This window comes from Micrasema longulum, unplaced genomic scaffold (assembly GCF_059751315.1).
Source record: "Micrasema longulum isolate JH-2025_06_02 unplaced genomic scaffold, ASM5975131v1 h1tg000101l, whole genome shotgun sequence".
Lineage (NCBI taxonomy): Eukaryota > Metazoa > Arthropoda > Insecta > Trichoptera > Brachycentridae > Micrasema > Micrasema longulum.
The window spans coordinates 540,324-563,430 of record NW_028277307.1 but is presented as its reverse complement, the minus strand read 5'-3'; the positions used below and the strand labels follow the sequence as shown (position 1 = coordinate 563,430).

The following is a 23,107-nucleotide window of genomic DNA, read 5'->3' as shown; positions in this document are numbered from 1 at the left end:
GTATCGAAATCTATGACCTTTTTGATGGTAAAATAATCTATAACGGCCACTTAATCCTATTTGTGAAACTTTCGTACACGTACCGGAGCCGAACAGGCATGTTAGATTACGTAATGCGGTATGAACTTTTATTCCGATCTCTAAATAATAGCTTGGCATTACCTACTTAAATAATTATATGTGATTATAAAAGGGCGCGGATTAAATATACCTTAAATAAATGTAAAAGTTTCTGTTTTATATTGCACGTAACTAAATAAGTGATTTTTACTTTTTACGCCTCGCCTGTATGCTGTATGCCGAATGCTGAACGAGAAAACGGCTTCGCCGTTCCGTTCGAAGGCCTTAACTCGACTTCCGAGTAATTATATTTTACGGGGCACGATAAAAAAAAAGCACATTCAAACATCGTGCATTTGGAAATTATTATGAACTTCTCGGTCTCCTTTAATTAGGTGGAAGATAAAGTCGTGTGTTCGTAAAGAGCGCAACGAGTAAAAAAGTCTTCGCAATAACGTCGAATAAATTTACAATACATCGTATCCTTAGCGCATTTTAACAAAGTGAACGCAGTAACTGCAGTACTAAGATTGAGCCGAAAGATACGCTGACCGGTCTACCTTGAACTCACATTTAACTGGGGTGGAGGCGCTAACATTTGCCACTTATTGAGATTTTTTGTTTTATGTAGTTTAATTGATCGACGCAACTACGCATCCACATAAGAGATAGTATCACCCTTTTAACTTAATAATAATATTTAAAAATCATCAGTGGTAATATGCCATTCCCCACACACGCATTTCATAAAATTAAAAATCCGACAAAAGGTCATATAATTACAATTACGTTAAAATATAACGGTGAAAAACGGTCATTTTAAAAATTATTAAATGTTTGGGTTTTTTTATTTGAAGGCAAATCACCAAATCCATGTATGTTAAAACGTAAAGCTTCGTAAACCTTGTTTACTGTCAAATTATATTTTATGTGTATAGGAGGTACAGGGTTATTAAAAATTATGAATTCTACATTTTGAGAAGAAAAAGAAAACACCTTAAAACACGTCACATAACTAGTTGGGGTAGTCCCATCTCTGTTGTTGGCTTTATTTGGCTACACACGAAACTCTTTAATTCGTCGCACGTTCTCCTCTGATGCCGATACGCGCAGTCAGCCCGGGCTTGTTTCTTTACAGACATATGGGAGACCCGGTAGGCTCAAATTGGCGATACAAATGACAGAAACATGATCTTTTTAGTTGGAGGTTTAATTTTTAAATAGAGACAAATTGCACGCTGCACCGCAGTTTCCGACGCAGTTTTACAGAACTCACGAACAAAGAAAACCTTTGTTTTGAGTGGTCAGTCCATGTGCAAAAAAACTGATGCAATGCGTTGTTTTGTTAAGACGGCGCGGCGGTGCGAGCGACGTCGCTCGAGGTCACACGATGAACCAGTAATTCTATAATACCCTAAAACTCTTCGACCTTTGCACGAAAACAATTTTCTGAACAAATTCAAACATGCGTCGCAAGAAACGTGTAGACTTTTTTCTACCGTATTTACAGCTGTAAAACAATTTATTTGAGGTTTTCAGCTATAGATTATGGTTTTAAAAGGTTTATTTACAACCATCGTGTGAGCATTCTATTCATTGTCCCTGGGCTGGCACCTGAAGCGTAAGACTAATCATCTTACCTTTATGTAACAAAAACGATCAAGATACAGTGCGATTGGTGTACCAATACAGTACCCTATGCACCATTAGGTGCGAAAGGGGTAAAAGTGGTGGTGGTGATTCTATGAGCGGTCCAGCGATATTATGAGATTCGATAATATGAGAATAAATAATAACGTTTCTAATTTCATTTATATAGTGGTGCGTAAATAAATTCATCGTTTGGAAAAACCCTGTACCCTATACTAATATGATTAATAATGTTCTAAATGTTTCTTGTTTTGTTTGTTTTTTATTTATTTTACGAGTACATACTGCATGCATAAATAACTAATCGGGGATTATATTTATATTCAATCCGACAAATGCGTAAGTTTACAATATCACAACAAAATCAATACATAATACTTATGTCGTCTACAAAGTTTAGCTCTAAATTATATACAAATCGCTTTTTTGTGACGCGTTTAGTCTTATAAAATGAATGAGATACATAAAGATTTACTAAGTGGAATCATCGCTATTACTTCTCGCGATCACCCTTTTCACAAGTAATATATTATATTATATATGCATCAAGTCATAGGACGCTATTTTGATGCAACATTTAATATTAGTATTAGCTTGTTTTTTACTGGTGAAATTACGTAATAAATAACCAATAAAAACTTGTTTAAATGTGGATAAACGCCCACGAGTTTGAAATCAATTATATTATCACGTTTATGTTTGGCATTGCAGGAAATAGGAGTAATTAATTATATATTTCTCATTGCGTATCATAAATTATTTTATGAGAAATGTGTTTTGTATTTTGCCTTCCTAAGAAATCTGTTCATTTGATCTACTCGTATGTTACTAGCGATTTATTCCTTTCCTTTAAAAAATGCACGAAGGTACAGTTAACATTTCAATAATTTTTCGTCGAGGTCTAATAGAGCAGATCATTAAATTCTGGGCTGCGATTTTAAAGGATATCTGTATGACCCCGAAAATTAGTCCTCGTTCCTTACGTAATTAAAATTAATATCAGTTCTCATTTATATTTTAAATAGGCTTCTGATAAAAAGTGGCCACTTCAAAGCAATTATAAAATCCAATAAATCTCAATTCAAGCAAAAAATGCTCGCTGGAACATGATTTTTTATATGACTTGACTTTTACCGAGACGGTATGGTTGACGATCGTCTGTATTTATCTACCGAGCGATTACAAAGCCGGCTCCTTTAATGTCTCGATACGTACACGCAGAAAGATAGTGAAACAGATTGAAAAATAACTAAATGTATTTTTTATAGTGGCAACATTTTTACGCCTAGATACTCGTATATGTTAACAGGGCAGAATCTAGCCACATTATCTGTGCATCTAGGCGTTTGTTTTCAAAACTGATAGTTAAGTCGGAATTTAATTTCGACTTCCAAAAGAGACACAACAGAAGGGCATTTATGACAGAATGTGGAATAAGCTAGGAATGTATGTCAGGATAGAAGTGTGTGGCGATCCATCCTCTCTGCTTACCCCTACGGGAAAATGGCATGATAGCAGTAGCAGTTACACATTACCAAATATATATAATAATATTGTGTAATAAATAATTTCATATAATATATTATAATGTTGGTAACTACTTCATATCTAAGATACCTATAAAATAATATTATGAAAAAATAAAGTCTAATCAAAGGTTTGCAACATAAAAATAACTTACATAATCATCATCATCATTCTCTTGACACACCCGATGAAGCATCGGACACTTCACTAACATTCCAATCGCTGCGATTTAGCGATTATATTTGTAATACCCATTAAGGTAAGTTCGTCAGTATTACGCTTTGGGCGCCAGTCCAGGGACTAAGTGTTTTATTGAGGATCTAGTGATTATATTATTTGTATGTGATATATTGTAGGGGTTATGTCTTTCATTTTAGTAAGAGTAGTTTTTTTATATCAATCTATATCTGCATCTATATACTCGTAATATCATAGAAAAAAATATTTCTTGGATTTTTACTACAATACTTCGCAATAATCAAAAGATGGAATAATATTGAAGAAATACGAATGTTCATTTTTTTTTGCACCACAACAGGCCAGGAGGCCTAATTACAGTGGTGAATTACATCACAGAGCACCCAGGCTTGAGAAAAATCACATTTTTAATTTTTGTGTTTTCACCGGGAATCGAACCCGGAACCTTCCGTGCGTGAGTCAAGCGTCTTGACCACTACACCATGGAGGCCGCCAAACATCTAAAGGCAGAGTGTCAAAAGACAGGGTAGAAAACAGGTCATGAGCTCTGTAAATGGATAGACATCCATATTCCCATATTTAAAATGTTCTCTCTGTTGAAATATCTAGCAATCTTAATAAACTCTCTGGGGGATGAAATCCAGTACTTGTCAATAAAAAAATTGACATACTCAAAATATTGTCGAATAAAAAAAAGAAGCTTCCGTTATTCCGTAGCTAGTGTACATATAAACCAATAGTGGAAAACGGTATAATAATTCATTGAAATGTAGATAAGAACATAGAAGGCAGTGTTTAATAAAACCTCAATAGTTACGTATCACATATTTTAGATAAGGCTATGTTTTGTCTATACAGTTGTACAGTACTAAACATGGCGAGAGGTGAAGTTCGACAATGATAAAAAGTTCAGTGCTACTTTTAGGGAAATTTGATATAAAAAATGTTTTCTAACACGCGGTAAAAATTAGAGCATTTCTTTGTACGGTGAAGTTTCTCGAAAATACATCAAATTAATTATAAACATTAACTACTTTGAACTATGTCACAAGTTCTTTAAAATCAACATATCAATTATACAATATATTATGTTGTGATAGATTTCCGGTTTCCGGGTAGCCATTTTTGTCAACGATCATTGTATTTTGACGTTACGGGGCTCTACTTTTAAATGTCGTCGCAATTAACCGACAACTTGTGACGTCACGGGCGGAGTAATTACAAAAAAAAAATAGCACTGATATAATACGACACATAAAAATATTTATAAAAAACCACTTCCTCATTCGGTAGTAGGATTGATTACTAATAATAAAATTATCGACTTGTTATACCCATGTAAATATTTTGAACCATTAAACATGCAATTTAAAAAAAAACAAAGTACACTGAGTTCTTATTCGATAAATGATTTTCAAATAAAAAGTTTCTTAAATGTTTTAAAGTATAAACATTAATGAGGAAGTTCAGCCCTGCGGTTAATTGGATACTAAAATTTTTTTCTTAAGCGCGGTAAAAATTGGAGCATTAAATTTAATAACTCGTACAATTGTACGGCAAAGTTTCTTGAAAATGTACGAAAAAAGTAGTAAAAAATATTTAGCATAAAAGGTCCGAAATGCAGTTGTCTTTTTCGCATAGCATCGGGGAGGCGTCTATGTTCAAATAACTATTTATCAAAATTCCCTGTCACCGCATATCCTCACAATTTACGTAATCCGAAACACAAAAATGATAATGTATATGTACGTATCTAATTTTAATTGAAATCAAACATTCGCTTTAGTTTATTAAATATATGTATATAAGAGGATGTACTCAAATCTAGCAATAGCAAAGCATTGCCGGGTTCAGCTCGTTATTTATTTAAATTCACGATTCTTTACAATTCACTAAAGATAATTAAACGAGACTTTTCTTTATGGAATCGCGAGAAATTATTAGAACATAAGAAAAAACTCAAAATTTATAATAGCACGTTTCAATTTTACTGAGTGCTGAAACAATCTGAACAGCTTATAAATTAGAGATGAAACGGATAGTAGATCAATATCCGGCGGATACCTAATATTCATTAAACTGGGAAATTTTTATGAAATCAACGCCACTGAATTGATTATTTGATATCGACCGCGTTTGGGAAAAGGGAAGTAACTTTCAATATTTGAAAAATTGACTTTTTGGCATAAAAAAGTTCGTCAGTGTTCAGTATACACTCTAGAAAAAGAATTTAACCCGCAAATAAAAAATGTTAATAAAAATATTTTTTTTTAATTGAAAATATATTTGCGTGAAAAAAATATAAACCGCACGGGGTGAAACTGCCCAAAACCATTATAATTTTTTAATTAATAAACTTATAAACCATATTGATATGCAACTCGTTGATCGACAAGTGATCATTAAAAATATTATGAAAAAAAAAATTGAACTACTTTTTATTTTATGCCCATTAATTGTTTTGTTTAGAGAAATTCGATATCCAGCGACCGGATATCCGGCTATCCGACTTAAAGGCTCGCCGAATATCCGGTATCCGACCCAAACACTATCCGTTTCATCACTATTATAAATACATAGTTAAAAATATATTTTTTAGGAGATTCGTTGAAAACTTGTCAGCGCAAATTTTCTCGGTGTCGTAATGTCAAAGTGGAAACGGTTTGACACATTATGTAAAAGAATATAGTGCGGTGTACAACTGTTAGGAAAACTACGATGCACTACGTAGGTTACGTTAAGTACTTAATACAAATCAGAAAAATATTTTTTTTCCAAATATTTTATGAAAGTTTGATTTAAGTTTTTTTCAATAAGTACAGAAATTATTTTTCAAAAGGATTGTATGTACGAAATATCAATATGATATAAACTTATAAAGTTGACCTTTTGGAATTCGAAATATTCGGTACATAATAAACGTTTATCTCAAGCTTCTGTTGTATAAAATACAAAATATGCTTGTTTAAAATAAATAAGGCCGATAAATTTAACTTTAATGTAAGTATACTCCGCCGTTGCTGAAGAACGCGTGATAGAAAGCTATGAAGTACCTACACACGGGTACTTAAAAATAAATTATAGTGCTTGTTTCTTTAGCTATTTAACTGCTTTGTCCCTCGGGCAGACACGATATCTCATACTAATATTGTATACGAATACATTTTTTTTTAAGTTCCGAACAAAAAACCGACGTTAAAGATCATTATCGCATAATATTTATATAAGAACAAATTTGACATCCTGATAAATGCTCTGAAAGTATTTTATAAATTGAAAGAAAATAATTTATGGAAAGTTTTTATTTTTTAAATATTTATAATTAAAGTTAAAATACAAAATTCAGTACAGTTATTGAACAAATTAATTTATTTTATAAAAAGGTATCTGCATTATGAACTTTTGATGGTTGCTAATACCCGTATGCAGAGACAAAACTTAAGGTGAGGAAAGTACATTCTAATCTCATATGCAGAGAATAACCCGAAGGCGAAGACAATAGAATGTACTTACCTCACCTTAAGGTTTGTCTCTGCATACGGGTATAAGTCTCGACCTATATAGATGCTCGATATATTTATATACTACACAAATAATTACCAGATGTATTAGTATTTCCTTAATGAAGACTTAATGATTTTAAAATAAAAAGTTTCTTAAATGTTTTAAAGTATAAACATGAATGAGGAAGTTCAACACTACGAGAAATTGGATACAAAAAATGTTCTCTTACGCGCGGTAAAAATTAGAGCATTAAATTGTACGGCAGTTTCTTGAAAATGTATGAAAAAAAAAATGTTAATAAAACGAACTACTTTGAACGACGTTACTAGTTCATATGAATCAACCAATGATAAGAGCGTCGTGAAAGATTTTCGGTTTACGGTAAGTGAACGGACCAATCTGCAGAACTGACCGAGAAGAAGCGGAAGAGAACTTGAGGCGTCCGCGGAGTAATTTCAGAAATACAAATCGTTAAAAATAATAGCACTGATAATACGATACATAAAAAAAATGGTATTGGTTTGATAGTAGTAAACAATTAAAAAAAACCTGAACTTCCTCATTGTGTTTCCTCAGTTCGCATTGTTTGTAGGTAATAGTAAATAAATTATTCTATGGGAGAGCGCATTAAATATTTGGTATTTCCATATAAACATTTACAATGTAATGCATATTAAAAATTACATTATCCGCGTCACAAATTCGTATAATAATTTGAGCCCATTGCGGGTGAAGTGAACTTACATTTTAAAGGTGAAGTAAACTTATTACTTATATTAATTACATTTCTGTAATAAGTATAATCCAAAAACCTTTTTTTCTAGTTCTTTACGTACAAAACATCCATATTCATTAAAAATATTAAAAACAGGTTAGTAAAAAAATAAGTTAAATGGGCAAAAAGCTCACAAGAGCTAAAACATTGAATACAAAAGTTTGACTATTTTGTCAGTTGGTTCACTTCACCTGTAATGGGCTCATTTTGTCTGTAAGGTAACATATAAATAATTTTGGGCCATTGAAAAAAAATTGATTAAAATTATTTCCCACGATACGATAAAATCAGGAAAGAGAAAATCTTTTCTCGGGGATTATAAATAAATTATTCTGATCTCATTAATGACGCATATAAATTATTCTCGTTCGGCCAATATAAGTCCTACTCGCTAAAACAACTAAATACCAACCGGCCTTGGGAAGCGAAGGTCGCTACATGAATGAGAATACTATCTCGGGAAATCGCAAACTCGGAGCATTCTTACTTTCGGAAATTAATAAATAAATATTTTTTGGTCCAATAAATTGCTTCTGAATTTATAAAATAAATATATCCAAAAACCATGCTTAGCTCAAACACATACTCGAATGTATTCAAAAGTGAATTATTCCACACTTCCTCTTTTCAAAATAGATGGTACGGATATTCCATTCATGACTTCAGTCAATAATTTAGGTATTATCATTCATAAGCATTAAGGTTGGCACGATCAGGTAAACGAAGTTAGTCGTAAAATCTATAGCAGTTTGCACTCACTTAAAAGATTACAAAATTTCTTGCCAATTAATGTTAAGCAAACATTAGTCCAGAGCTTACTTCTTCCACTTCTGAACTATGCGGATTATGTTATTCAGATGCTAACTCTGGATTACTTGATAAGTTAGAACGATTGCAGAATGTTTGTATACGATATATCTTTGATCTTCGCAAATTCGACCACACAACCGAGTATCGCACGCAACTACACTGGCTCAGTATCGGGCATAAAAGAAACATTCACATTCTATCACTTCTTCACAATATTTTAAATAATCTTACTTCACCTGTTTATCTGAGAGAGCTCTTCCAACCTCTATCACAACACGGACTATCTCTTCGTTCTAATGACGAGTGAACCCTGTTAATACCCTTTCATCGCTCTAATATTCTTGCCTCCTCTTTCACAGTAGTAGCTGCTCGATTATGGAATAATCTACCCACTAATGTTAGAGACGCCCCTTCTTTATTTACATTCAAGTCAAGATTGAAATGTCACTATTTAAATATTTATTTTATTTATTTATTTATTTTATATGGTTTATATTTCTTAGACTTTATAAATTAATAATATTGTTTTAAATGCTCTGTATTACTAAAATTAAGCTTACATATATGTATATTTAATTGTATTTGTAACTAATATGTAAAAGGCACTAAGTGCCGTTTATTTCAATAAAATAAAATAAAAAAAATAAAAAATAAAAATTTAAGTTGTTCCTTTATCTTTTTTCTTTCCTTCCCATCCCCTCTCCTCTCTTCATAGTATAGTGTTATTTTTTTATGTATTTTTATTTTCTTAATCTTTGTTTTAAATTTTTGTCAAAATTGTAAGATTCAATATGTTCATGTACTTGTAATTTTCTCAAACTGAATGGTTTGTGTAGGTAGGAAGAGATTGCCTTAAGGCAATATGCCCGCCCTTATAATATGTATATGAAGTGTAAAAATAAAACAAATACTCCGTACAAAAAAAAATACTCGCAATAAATTATTGCTAAAACACAAGGGTATTCAAAATAGAAATATAAAAAAAAAAACGTAAAATTAACCCGAAGGGTAATGGTAATGATGTGTCTCACACGCACGAGGGGTGGGTTTTACAAGTTAGATTACCGATGATATCACAATGAAAAAAAAATTGTGCTTAAATTTACAGTCGCAATTAGGTCTTTGGACATGTTATGGACATTGCGAAAGAATAAAATTATACCGCCCTTTGATTTTCCTGGAATAAAAAATACTAAAATGTTTTTTTTAAATAAAATTACCGATATTTTTTTATTTAGTTTCATTTCAATACACATAAATAGTGGAAATTATAATTTTTACTTTGCATAATAAAAGAATTTGCAGGATATGTATTACCACGAGGACAAAATATCTATTTGAATAGTCACTGTAATTTAGGGCAAGATCGACTGAGATCCACTGTGCAAGATCGCTGTTTTTGGAAGACCTACTAAACCAGCAGCGAAAAGATTGATTCTTTTAAGTTCAACGTGAAACTTGTGCGTGGTATAACAGGTAGAGAAAAGACTATTTATTTTAAATTGAACGTCCACATTGAACTTAAAATAAATAGTCATTTGTATATTGGTTTTGTTGATCTTCCCATAAATAGTGATCATGCACAGTGGCGGTTTTGCATTTAACCCCCTCAATTACTGATTGATTATTAGCTCTCCCTTCAGAGTAATAATTCTCTAGAGAAGCCCTTAAGCTCTATTGCATAGAACAAAGGCGGTCCAAATTTTTGATTGGGTTTTAGTTAGATTTTTGGTTTAACAAACGTGTAATGGACGGTTTCGCTTGCACTCAGTTGAGCTTGAGGAAGCAGTGTCTTTTTTTATTTTTTTCATCTTATAATAGACTATTAAACTAAGCCAATTTAAAATATATATCGTACTATCAGCGCTATGATTTTTTAAAGTTTTGTATTTCTGAAATAACTCCACGTGTGACGTCAGAGGTTGTTCTGTTACTTCTTCCGATTGGTTCGTTTACGGTAAGCCAACCGGATATCCTTCATAGCTCTCATATCATTGGTTGGTTCATATGAACCAGTGACGCCGATCAAAATAATGCGTTTTTATTTAAATATTTTATTGTACATTTTCAAAAAACTTTGCCGTACAATTAAATGCTCTAATTTTTACCGCGCGCAAGAAAACATTTTTTGTATCTAATTTCCCGTAGGGCTGAAGATCCTTATTCTCAACCCAAGTACCTACGGCCCGTTGTATGTTGTATCGCTGTTATCTGTAGCTAACCCGTGGTCAATAATCATAGAATGGTTTTTCTCCGTATAGGCGACTCTATTAGGTTATAAATCTAAGGCTCTCCCCTATTTAGGAACTGATTTAGTTCAATTAATTTGAGGAATCTGTTTGATATTTTTATCAAAAAAATATCCATGAAGTTGTATCAAGAAATATCTACAAAAAAACATCAATACCATATCTACTAAAATTGCCAAAATGTTTTATTTTACCCAGGTTATTAAATGTTTTTTTTTTAATGGTCGATTTTGAAAATAAGAACCAAAGGCATGTACTTTCACCAGGTAAATAATGGCCATAAACGTGTTAAACACGTTTATTTCATACTTAGTAGGAGACAATCATATTTATTGAATTAGATATTTATTTTGCTTCTTCATTAATTAACCATATTTAGTATTTAGTTGTTTTTAAAATTGATACATAATTGATTGTACGTGCAATTTTAAAACAAAAGAAAAATACAAACGTGTTCAGGAACAATTGCACCACAAAAGTTTTATAAAAAAAAGTAAAGTTAAATAATAATAATAACAAAACAACTTTGTTTTAAAACACTTATTTCTTCTACCGACCGGTTTCAAAGCTACACAGGCTTCTTTATCAAGGTATAATTCACTAATGAATAATATCCTATTTTATTTTAAGTGTCTTCGTCTACTAAATATAAAATCTAAACATATGGAGCTAATAAGTCGAGTAAGGTCATGTTGTTTTTGTAAAGATGGGAGGTGTGGAGTGTGCGTAAATAACTCTGAGCCCCGATTACAATGGAAAGTTAACATTTATATTAAATGTTACATACAAAGTAAAATTTAGTTTTCTGTATGAAATGCAGAATATGCATACATTATTTTCTTCTAAACATGTTCAATTATGGACAAGAACCATTCTATGATTATTGACCACGAACTTGGCTACATGTCACAGAAATACAACGAGCCGTGGGTACTTGCGTCGAGAATTGCGAGCGCGAACCGAAATCATCCATTACACGTTTGTTGTTAACTAAAAACCAAACTAAAATCAAACCAAAAATATGGAACGCTTTTGTTCTATGCAATAGAGCTTAAGGGCTTATTAAGGGCTTCTCTAGATAATTATTACTCAGAGATTTATACTATGACAAAAGTTGTCTTACTAGTACATTCGTTCGAACGAATATAATTTATTTTGATTCCCACGAATAAAAATAATCATTTTGTAATCATTGTATTGAATTATGTAAAGTCGTATTTTTTATGCAATTGTGATTAACGGATTTTGGTACGGTGTGTGGCAGTACGTGATAACATACATACCAATCTGTTTAATTATTTATATTATTTTAATTACAGAATTTAAAAAAACTATAACAAATACTTAGATAATAAAACAATATTGATCTTGTAGAGCGGCTTCTAGACATTTAATATACGGATCGTTCAAAAGAAGCTTATTTGTTAGCTTTTTTCTGAATAAACGTTTTATTACATAACTTTGCATTTATTAATGATTAAAGAAGCAAACAGTTACAACTAAAAAATGTACCTACGTTAAGAGAATACTCGTTCGTATTATTCGAACGCAAGTCAGTTAATCTTAAATTGAATTGGCGAATAACGTTCGACTAAATCTCACAGTTTATCCGAAAAAAATCTTTATTGGATAGCGGAATCGATCTAATTTTAACAGGGTTGATATAAAAGTAAATACGTTTTTGTCCGCCTCGTAGCGGAGTCGTCAGAGCGTTTGTCTTCGTGCATGAGCCATGAGGTATCGAATAGGTTTAATTCTTGACGAGGTGAACATGAAATATTTATTTGATGGTGGTTTTATTTTCATTATAAAAGTTCATAGTTTTCCTGACTTGTCATATACTAATCGTAATTCTGATCACGTTACCTTTAAGTAAAAAATGATTGAGATATTTACGCTAAAATGAAAAAGTTCAATGCTTCATTTATATTTTTTTTGTTGATAAAATACCATCAAACTAAGCCATATGATTTAAAAATATATTTTACGAATATGTATTATCATCGCTATGATTGCTTTAAGTTTTGTAATTATGAAATTACTTCGCCCGTGAAGTCACAGTCGGTGAGTTGTGTTGCCATTTAAAATTAAAACCCCGTAGCTGTCAAAATACACTAAACGTTGAAAAAAATGGCGACCCGTAAAACGGAAATCTATGACAACCGATTGATTGATTGCTTACACACGAACTTGTGATGTTTTAAAGTATATAGTTCATTTTTATTAAAACCATTTTCGTGAATTTTTTCATACATTTTTGAGAAACTTCGCCTTACAATTAAATGCTCTAATTTTTACTGCTTGTAAGAAAACATTTTTTACATCCAATTTCTCCTAGCACTGAACGAACTTCCTCGTCGGTGTACTAACGCAGTGCACTATTAGTTGTGAATAAGAATCGGCTGAAAATAACTAGTTGCAAATTTACAATATTTTTAATTTGTTTCCTTCCTTTCTAGAGCGATAAAGCTTCAAATGAATTAAAGTCATCTTTTAAATTGCGAAGACAGAAATTAGTTTTGAATATTCTTAAGCCTCGGTGTTAATACGGAAATTACGGTCGATTTGCGTAGAAATCGACAACCGTAAACAATAAATGGAATAGGTTATAATAAAACTGACAAACTACATCTGTGTTACGCAATGGTTAAAAGAATTGTGACCATTTTACGTATTGTGTAACATTCACTATTCTGCATAATCTGATACGAACATCCATAGTTCTTCAATTCTTCCATCTGTTGATTTTTGTGAAGTTAAGAGCTAGGCAACGCCTGAAAATATTTGTAATGTTTATACTTCTTGAATCAGTTGGTTTTATCACTGGAACCCTGTAAATGCCCAGACTTCCATATTCCCTTCCCTAAAATGTTCTCTGTATCCATTGTATTATTTTGTCCGTAACAACTCCCTTGGAGGTGAAACCCAGTCCTTGTGTGCAAACATTTGGACTAACTCAAAATACTATTTATTGTTTCAACATTTACTTTGTGGAAACACATTTTAAATTTATTTCAAATACTGTTTGTTTTTATTTATATATCGTATGTAGGTATTTTGCTGATCTTTCAAATGTACTCGGATACTTATAATGAACGTACGATCTGCTAAAGTACTGATAATTAAGGTACTTTCGTTTAATTATCATATTCTGAAAAGCTAAATCCCGGTATTTCAAAAATAGATGCTTCGTGTTATATCTTCTATTTTATCGATCATTAATTTATTCGTTGGTTAGTTTCAGGTCGATAATTCGACGTTGCGTCGGCAATAAATTTTCGTTGAAAATACCCCTCTTCCCCATTGGGCCTTAATAATATATTTGATGACAGTATCGATACATGTTTGGTTTTTAAACCTGAAAGTAATTTTTATTTTATAAATTACAGAAACAACAAAAGAAAAACAATGTTCGGTAGTAATATTTAGCCCTAGTAAGCAAAAAGGCAGCTTTTCGACAAAAAATCACCAAATTAATTCAATGTGAAGTAATGTTCTATAATATTTTTTTAACAATTTGATATATATTTCAGTACTTTTTAAGTTTTTTAAGCATTAACAAATATCTAGAGGTCATATACAAAAATTCAGCGTAGATATGCCACACACGGGTTTTATGTTTCAGAAACAATTGATATACTGTGTTTTACTTATGATTAATAAGTTCTTTTTAAATTTGCATAAAGTTGATAAATACTAAAAAGTATCGTATCTGAAAATACGACTCTTGAAAAAGCTGCCTTTTTGCTTATGACGACGGAAGTATTTATCTAGCTTTTAGAAATAAAATAAACCGTTTTTATATAAATCTGTCTAGTAACAATGGTGTGTCAAACGAGACATTATGAACATTTATTTCAATGCTTCTAAAACAAAACAATTTGTGTTTTTTTTTATTTCCGTGAATAATCTTTATATTTATATATCACATTATTATAATGTCTTGAATTTTCCTTCGATTTTAAAATAGTTAAATAGAAAAATACACTAACTCCCTGAATAAATCAACGAGAAACGTGGTTTTGCATGATGTAATCTAATACTAACATCGATCTGCTGATGTAGATGTGGGGTAATGAACACGAGAACAAAGAACATCAGCTGAACTTCGATAAAACAACACTGTGCAAAAATATTATATCAAAATTTGCTATTCTAAACAAAAGGGGCATTTTAATTAATAATTCAAAATGGCGGCGAAATTAAAACACTTGTTTGAAATGAGTAGTTTAATTAAAAGCACACGCCTAACGGAAGGATATCCCCTTTCCACCCCTTTCATACTCCCCCCTCATCCCTTACTACCTCCATTTCCAATTTCAACCCTCCCCATATAAAAGGTTAACCACCCGCGGTAGGGAAACTAGAAATGAAAATTCTATTGGGATTGTTACAAAAAACTTAAATCTAATTTTTTCGTTTACCGAGTTATAATTAAATAATGCGGGTATTTCTTGTTCGTTTATAATATTTTATAAGTTCAAATCTTAATGAACAAGTTTTAGAAAAAAAACTATCGGTGGTTTGTGTTCATTAAGAGGAAAATACTTTCAAGCGTTTCTCAGTGGAAGAAAAAATCCGAAAGAATCAAAAATATTTATGTTTTATTTTGTTTACATTTACACCAGGATTTCCCAAACTTTTTCAGCGACGGAACACACGCAAATCCGTTTTTTTTTTACGAAACACTTGGTTTATTTTCTGAATTGGGTAATTAATAATAGTAATAAAAATAAAAAATGCTTTTAAAACAATAATTTATTATTTATTTAGTAATTATTAACATATCATATAAAAATATGAGTAAATAAAATTCTTAATGAAATGAATATCCACGAGTTTAAGTGATATAGCCGAAAATGAAGAATTAGGTTGAAAATCGCCATCCAATTAATTGAGAGTCCAGGGCTCCGATTACAATGGAATTCTTCAATTGTCAGTAATTTGTCTGTAATTTGTCAGTCAATTGTCTGTAAAGTAAAATCGTTTTTTTTTGTATGCAAATGTGAATATTTATATAAAAATTTAATGCATTTTTGTCGGAAACCTGTAATTGAACATGTTTCGAAGTAAAAAAAAAATACGATACACACACATTTTCGTTCAGATAATTTGATTTTACTTTATAGACAATTGGAGATAACCCTGTTAATAACTCCACATTGTGACCGGGGCCTAGGATTTTGTTTTATTAATAATATTAAAGAATAAATTGCTTTTTGAACAATTATACCCGTATGCAGAGACAAAACTTAAGGTGAGGAAAGTACATTCTAATTTCAAATGCAGAGAATAACCCGAAGGTGAAGACAATCGAATGTACTTTCCTCACCTCAAGGTTTGTCTCTGCATACGGGTATTAAAGACCTAGATCATAGGTTCTCAAACCTATTTCGCCCACCGCCCATATTGAGAATGAAAAATTTTCTAGAGCCTCCCAAAGGCTTAATACAAAACATTTATAGCTGCCGGGCGGGGATAGAAGTCGATACATAAGAAAATACTATACCAGCCGAGATCAATTTGTACCTTTTGTATACCTCGTGAAAGATTTTTTTTAATCAGCCATCGCTCCCTCAGACCGCCTCAACGCCTAATTTTCTCTGAGCCCTTTACCGCCCCCCTGGAGGCCTTCAGCGCCCACAAGGGTCGTTATCGCCCACTTTGAGAAAGACTGACCTAGATCCATTTATGTATTTGCACATTGAATAAAATAATAAAATCTGATTACGCGTGTGGCAGTGCAAAAAATTATCAAAATCAAAATTAATCTAGTATTAATATATTTTTTTACAGGTTTTCCGTTTTTTTTTTGTATTGCATAATATATTATATTTAAGGTATTTCATAATATGAGTAAGGGGATTTTTTTTATAATATGTACAATCAAATTATATTTGTACAATGTCAGCATAAAAAATATACAATATGTAATTAAATTTTCAATAATTGAGATTTTACCATTCGAAATATTACACCACAATTAATGACTACCTAGCCGGTTTAACGAAAGCGCCCGAAGATAAAAACTCGCTGCTAGTGTAGGCATATTTTAGTATGTAATTAAAAATAGTAAATTCCATCGTATGAGTGGTGTTCGGTATTTTAATATGAAAATTTGATTAATGATGAAATAAACGCACGAAAGAGAGATTTGCTTTCATTAATTTGATGAAAAATTATTACGAAAATTTGTTTTATTTGTAGACGTAATTTTGTTTAAAGTGTACGTCAAAAATTAACACATAACCCATGGAATTCGAACACGGTGTTATTATGTCTTCCTGTATTGTCATCAGAAATTAAAGGGTATAGTTTCTAAAAAATGACTCGTTAAACCCACTTGTTCTTATTCATTAGATAAGTTTTAAGCGATCCATCGTATTTTAATGAAGCTCGAATACTTTTTAAAAACTAAATATGGAGGTCTAGGCATTTACAGGGCTTTTGACCTTACGGGGGCTTATAAAGAGGCTGGTTTAAGGGGCAAGCAATTGACACAATAGTTTTAGATAAATTCGAAACAGACAAAATTGAAAACGCACTTAAGATTATTGCACAAAAATGGCACAGTAATGTTTTTTTCCTCTTGCTTCGTTATTTATTGCTTTGCTTATGCATACAAGGCTTTATTTTTATTTATTTTTTTAACTATGGCCTTAAGAAAGTCAATGTATCTTTTGGCAGTGGCTTCATTTTTTATTACATCCTCTGGGTTTTCAAAAATTTGGCCGTATTGTGCGCACATTTGTATGCAGTTTAACCTCTCGGCGTCAAACATAGGACACTCGTGTAATATATGGAGGACGTCCTGAGAGCTGAGTCCATCGCAAGTGCAGCAATCGTTATCTCTCTTTTTAAATCTATGAAGATATTTCCGAAAAGCACCATGACCTGAAAACATTTGAGTTAGCTCGTAAGTCCGTCCAAAAGTATCCAATATTTTGGCATCATTTAAATTTTTGAAAAACAATTTCGTTATTTTGCCTGTATCACTCGATAAATATCTTTTGTTCCAAGTATCGTATGATTTTTCTTACACTATTTTTTTGATTTATGACATGGGTATATGGTCATAGGTAGGGAAAGTTCTCGTTTTAGTATCTTTTTTCGCTAATTCATCCGCTCGCTCATTTCCCATGTTACCATCGTGTGCCTTAATCCATGTCATTGCAATTTTGTTTTTTACATGTTCGGTATTTTTTTCAGCAAGCTCTTTAATTTCGTAAATAATTGGATCAGTGGACTTTGGATCATTCAATCCTTGTAAGCTTGACATGCTGTAACTGTGTAGCATAAATGTAGAATTTTTGGAATTTTTAGTGTCCACCGAAATAGCACAGTAATGTTACATATTTAAATAAGTTTTATTTTTTTTGTATTCTCACCGGCAATCAAACCCGGAACCTTCCGTGGGTGAGTGAAAGAGTGACGCGACGATATTTTAAAATAAGTTTTCTGGAGTGTTTATTCGAAAATTACCATATTTTAGAATGTGGGTTCACCCTAATGAAAGGGTGGGTGGTTCTCCCGCCCCCTGCCTCAACCCCTCTCCATAAAGCTCTCGCGCAGCGTAAGTACGAAAACCGTTTTCACGGTTGCACAGGCAACTCATTTATTGCCTCTGTTACTCGACGAAGTACAGCGGCCAAATTCTGATGAGAAATACAAAATGCCGAACTTAATGATCGGATATCATACGAACAAACAATCGGATAAAATTCATTCATTCAAAGTTTTATTTTCGGGATCTCCGAAGCCCGCACCCTTTTCCATTCGGATTAACTGAAAGCCTTTCGTTTCAAGTGAGAGGGTTTATTGGCACTTTGCTGAGTCTAGGTTTCATTGTCCCCCTCCTCCCCTACCCACTGCTGGCACCGTGGTAATTATTTTAAAATTAAATTAATACGCGAAATTTAATGGGTTTCATTTTTACGGTCAAACCCGTAAACATGTTTTTATGTTTTCGAGCGTGAGTGGTTTGTTACTCGTTACGAAATGACCGGTGTGTATTTTTTACATTATATCATTTTCATTCGTCGGCGTCGTTTCGTAATGCAAAGAAATATCGATTTCTAAATAATAAAAAAAAAAACATATTTTCAATTGAAAAATAATACGGATTCATCTTATCAGAAGTGAATTTCAAATAATCCCGAAATTTTTACGATATAAAAGCTGTCCGAAGTTTTTCAAAAACTTCCGGTCAAGATTTATTATAACGAGCCGTTTAAAATCAATTATTAGTTACCAAAGAATTGCGGTTAACACATATCTAAATATTTTTATAGTATTTTAACTGAGAAAGAAAATTAAATATTAAAATAGGTAAAAAAGGAACCTTTTTTTAATAAGTTAAAAGTAGCTTCAAAACGCCGAAATTGGGCGTTTTTATAGTTTAACCTTACGAGTTCATAAAATAAATGTTAAATAAAATAAACAATGTGAATTTGATTATTTTTAGCGCTTTTTATTTATTTGCTTCACAGTTTTAAAATCTACATAGGTTCTTTGTTTCAGGCCCCGACTAGCTAGGAAATTCTTGTGTTTAGGCAGAACCTTCTTTTTTTACGTGTGTTAAATGATGCTTAAGAAATCCAAATATTAATTAAATATAAATTAGATAACATACCGATAATCATAAAAATTGAAGCCTAAATATAAATTAGAAAACATACGGATAATAATAAAGATTGAAGCATAAATATAAAACTATTTTTAATTTAAAAAATTTTTTTTGGTTCGTAGTTATTTTTTCGTCGCCCTAATACCTACCTAACTTGTATGTAACAGCTCTTCAATGCACGCTATAGGAACTTTAACATATTAACTATGAAAGAATTATAAAAATATATATACGTAAGATCTTAGAACTCACAAAAACGTAAGAGTCACGAGCCATAAGATGCACCAGAGTACAGCCGAACGTAATCCGACACATCCCGACCGCAGGTTTCGGCTGAGCCGGAGTTTCGGCCAAAGTTTGGTCGAATCCACCCGCGGCCAAAACTCGTTTTACTGACCAAAACTGGCGGAAATCGAAACAGTCGGTCAATAAAAAGTTTAACTTAAAAATTTAACAATCTAATTTCAATCGTTGCATAGACAATATCGAATTACGTCCTTAGGTTTAAAATATTTTAATTTGCAGCATTGGATTCATTCCAAATCAAAAAATAAGGGAAGGTAATTTTAATCATAAATATATCATGCTAACTTTGGAAGTGATGCCGCCATAACGCGAGTCAATGAATAAAATAAATCAACAGGATTTTTTTGCGTAAGATAAAATATGTATACTTTCAATGATGATAAAAATCCATCCAACCAAAAGTAAGAAAGGGAGATAAAAATGTAACAATGAAGACAGCGTTATAAAACGGTTCAACCTCTGTACTTGTTGGTTCAAATATAAAAATAATTCGTCGGTAGTTGTTTGAATAATTGTTATTTTTATTGTCACATACTAAACGCATTGTCAATAAACGCTATCACTTGATGGAAAACTATAAAAAAAACACGAAACATTTTCGGAATTGTTTGTAAACAAAGTTAGGTGCGTGAATGGCGCGAGCCGTTAGTGGCGTTGTCAACAATAGGCCGGTATACTTTTTATCACCGGCTGCTATTATCAACATGTCAATGAGCCAGCCAGCAGCGATGTGCGAGTAAATATTACTCACGCCCACATGGACCTACTCGTCACAATACGAATTATAACTTTTACGCTACATTTTCGGACATCGATCAATTCAATTAATTGATGTTTGGTCTGTCGGGGACAGTGGCGTTTAGGATAGCCACCTGCGGGCTCCCACCGCGCTGGAGGCAGTGGATAATGAACGTTTCCTTTGTTTTAAAAATCCACGTGTTCCGGTAGTAGCCACCGCGAATAGAATACCAATGTAGACATTCTAGACAAAACCAATCCATGGATATATCGCAAACGTTGCACGTTGATTTTTTTGTTTAGTAATAAAATAAGAGATTAGTTAGGAATTTTTTTTTAAAAAAAAGATAGCGGTGTGGGGAGAAAAAATATTATTGCGACTTTCGTAAAAAAATATGTAAGAAAATAAGTTTTCGCGCGAGTTTATTTTAAAGAGAATTCCGTTCGCTCAGCGAGCCGAGCGAAACGTGCCGGTGATACAGTGAGCCGCGGACCAAAAAGTGAATGGTTTAGATTGTTCGAAGGCAGCTTCCACAAGACCGCCTTGAAAATGGACGCCGAGACTTTCGAAAAGTCGATTGTCGAACGACGCGGCGAGCGACGAGCGGCGTTGCGGGTCGCTGTATACAGTACGGGACTAGGGAGAGGACGTACCGTGGGAGAGGGTGCGGACGTGGCCGCCAGCTGCAGCTGGTGCGGCTGATGCAGCGAGTCCACGCCGGCCGAGTACCACCAGTGCGGAGGGTCCCCCGGCGCGGCGCGCAGCCCGCCCATGCCCACCCTGTAGTCGTAGGCCGCCGGCGGGGACGCGGCCATCTTGTAGCTGAAGAGCTGGTGCGCCGCGTTGGCGGCCGTGCGCGCCGCGTCCTCCTGCTGCGCGAGCAGCGCCTGCTGCTGCAGCTGCTCGCCGCCCGCCCACCACGAGGGGTCCTCGCGCCCCCACGAGCCGCGACCGGCCTCGGACATGGCGGGAACTGTGGCCCTCTAGGTGCGCTCCGTGCGCATCTCTCGCCCGATGGCCGCTGGCTGCTAGCTGCTAGCTGCTGACCGCCGACTGCGCTCTCCGGTGCCAGACACTCGCACTAAGCGGAAATCGCGGAATAGCGACGCGGACTGGAATCACTCGCGGTCATCTCCACTTGAAATATCGCGCGCGACTATCAAATACCATATTCCGAGTACCGAACTCCTCGATCGAACGCTGAACCGAAAACGCGAGCGAATGCGGAGCTGTAAACAGAGCGGCCCGCGTCAGAATGCTACGGACGAGTCTGCTCGAGCGGCAACGTCGCACTTTCGGGACGCGGTGCGATCGTACTCCGGCGCCCCCTGCGCCGCGCGGGGAGCCGAAGGGAGCCGAGCGGGCCCGAAGGCTGCCGAGGCACTCGCGGCCGGTCAATAAGGAGCCCGCCCGCCCCGCAACCCGCCGACCGCACGCCGCCCGCCTCCGCCACACGGCCCGACCCGAGTCCCGTGTCTGCCCCCATGCTCCGCCAACTTTATTAATAGCGTTGCCGTTTTTACATCGACTAAATATTATTTAAAAAATATCTCATATTTTCAAATTACTTTAAATTTTATTTTAAAATACATAAAAAAAAATACTACATTAAAAACGCGGGTACATACAAGTATACGACGCATTAGAAACAAGTCTTGAAAGCTCGATGCCCTGAAAGCTCTCGCGCTTTGTTCTAGCGAACGTGCTCGCATTGAACATAATATACATACATAGGTACACATTTGTATGATATGAATAGTTCTAGTGAATTCAATTTGTGCGCATGGAAAATTTATGGGTTTTTTATTATTATAACGTTGGATATAATGTATTTTACCGTATAAATATACAAAGTAATTTTTAAATTAGATAGGTAAGATTTTAAATTGATAAACCTATACGCGATAACCCTACGCTGTAAACATATGTATTCAATCAATACCTAGTCACATGAAAATTTTATTGTATAATACCTATCACATTTATAGGTAAATTATGTTACCAATATTTTACAACCAAAAATAAACAAATACATACAAAATATCTAAGTGTTATAATACTAATAGTTACATAAATTGATCGCGTAAAAAAATACGATCATATTCAGCGAAAAAAAATTTTTACACAAATAAACATTCGAAAATTATTATTGATCTTATTACAAAATTCAACCGTTTAGTACAAAATATTCATTATCATTTTATTTCAATAATTATAATGATGATTTATTTATTTAATATTATTGATAAAACCTAAACATTAAAAAAAATATTATACACGTTAGACAAGTAATAAGAATATATATATATATATTTATATATATTTATAACCTAATCCCCCCCCCCTACTGATAAAATACAAATTTAATGATTTATTGTTTCGAATCATTGATTTGTTTATGGTCAAAGCTCAAAGGGAGTTTTTCGCATTGGTTCATTACTGTGCAGAAACAGATAATTTTCAGCAAAAAAAAACTGACAAGCTATTTATTTTTATTTATAAAAAGATACTTATTACAAAATAATAATAATGTATCCCTAATGCCATGAATTAGGAATACGTTAAAAAAATGTTTTTATTTTGTTTTAATTATGCAATAAAAACGTAACTTAGAAAGAACGTGTATTACTTTGTTCGCCCTTAAAATGTCATTTTTTTTTGTT

General features: G+C 33.3%; 1 protein-coding gene across 1 annotated transcript in view; it reads right to left on the bottom strand.

Moving 5' to 3' along the window:
• The window catches only part of LOC148284640 (uncharacterized), a 30,639-nt gene extending 8,904 nt beyond the window's left edge, over positions 1 to 21,735 (bottom strand). The window contains exon 1 of the mRNA XM_088237218.1: positions 21,098 to 21,735. Coding sequence (XP_088093344.1) covers positions 21,098 to 21,409 — 312 coding nt within the window. The 5' untranslated portion in view covers positions 21,410 to 21,735. The remainder of the gene's footprint in view (positions 1 to 21,097) is intronic.
• Between the last annotated feature and the right edge of the window lie 1,372 nt (positions 21,736 to 23,107).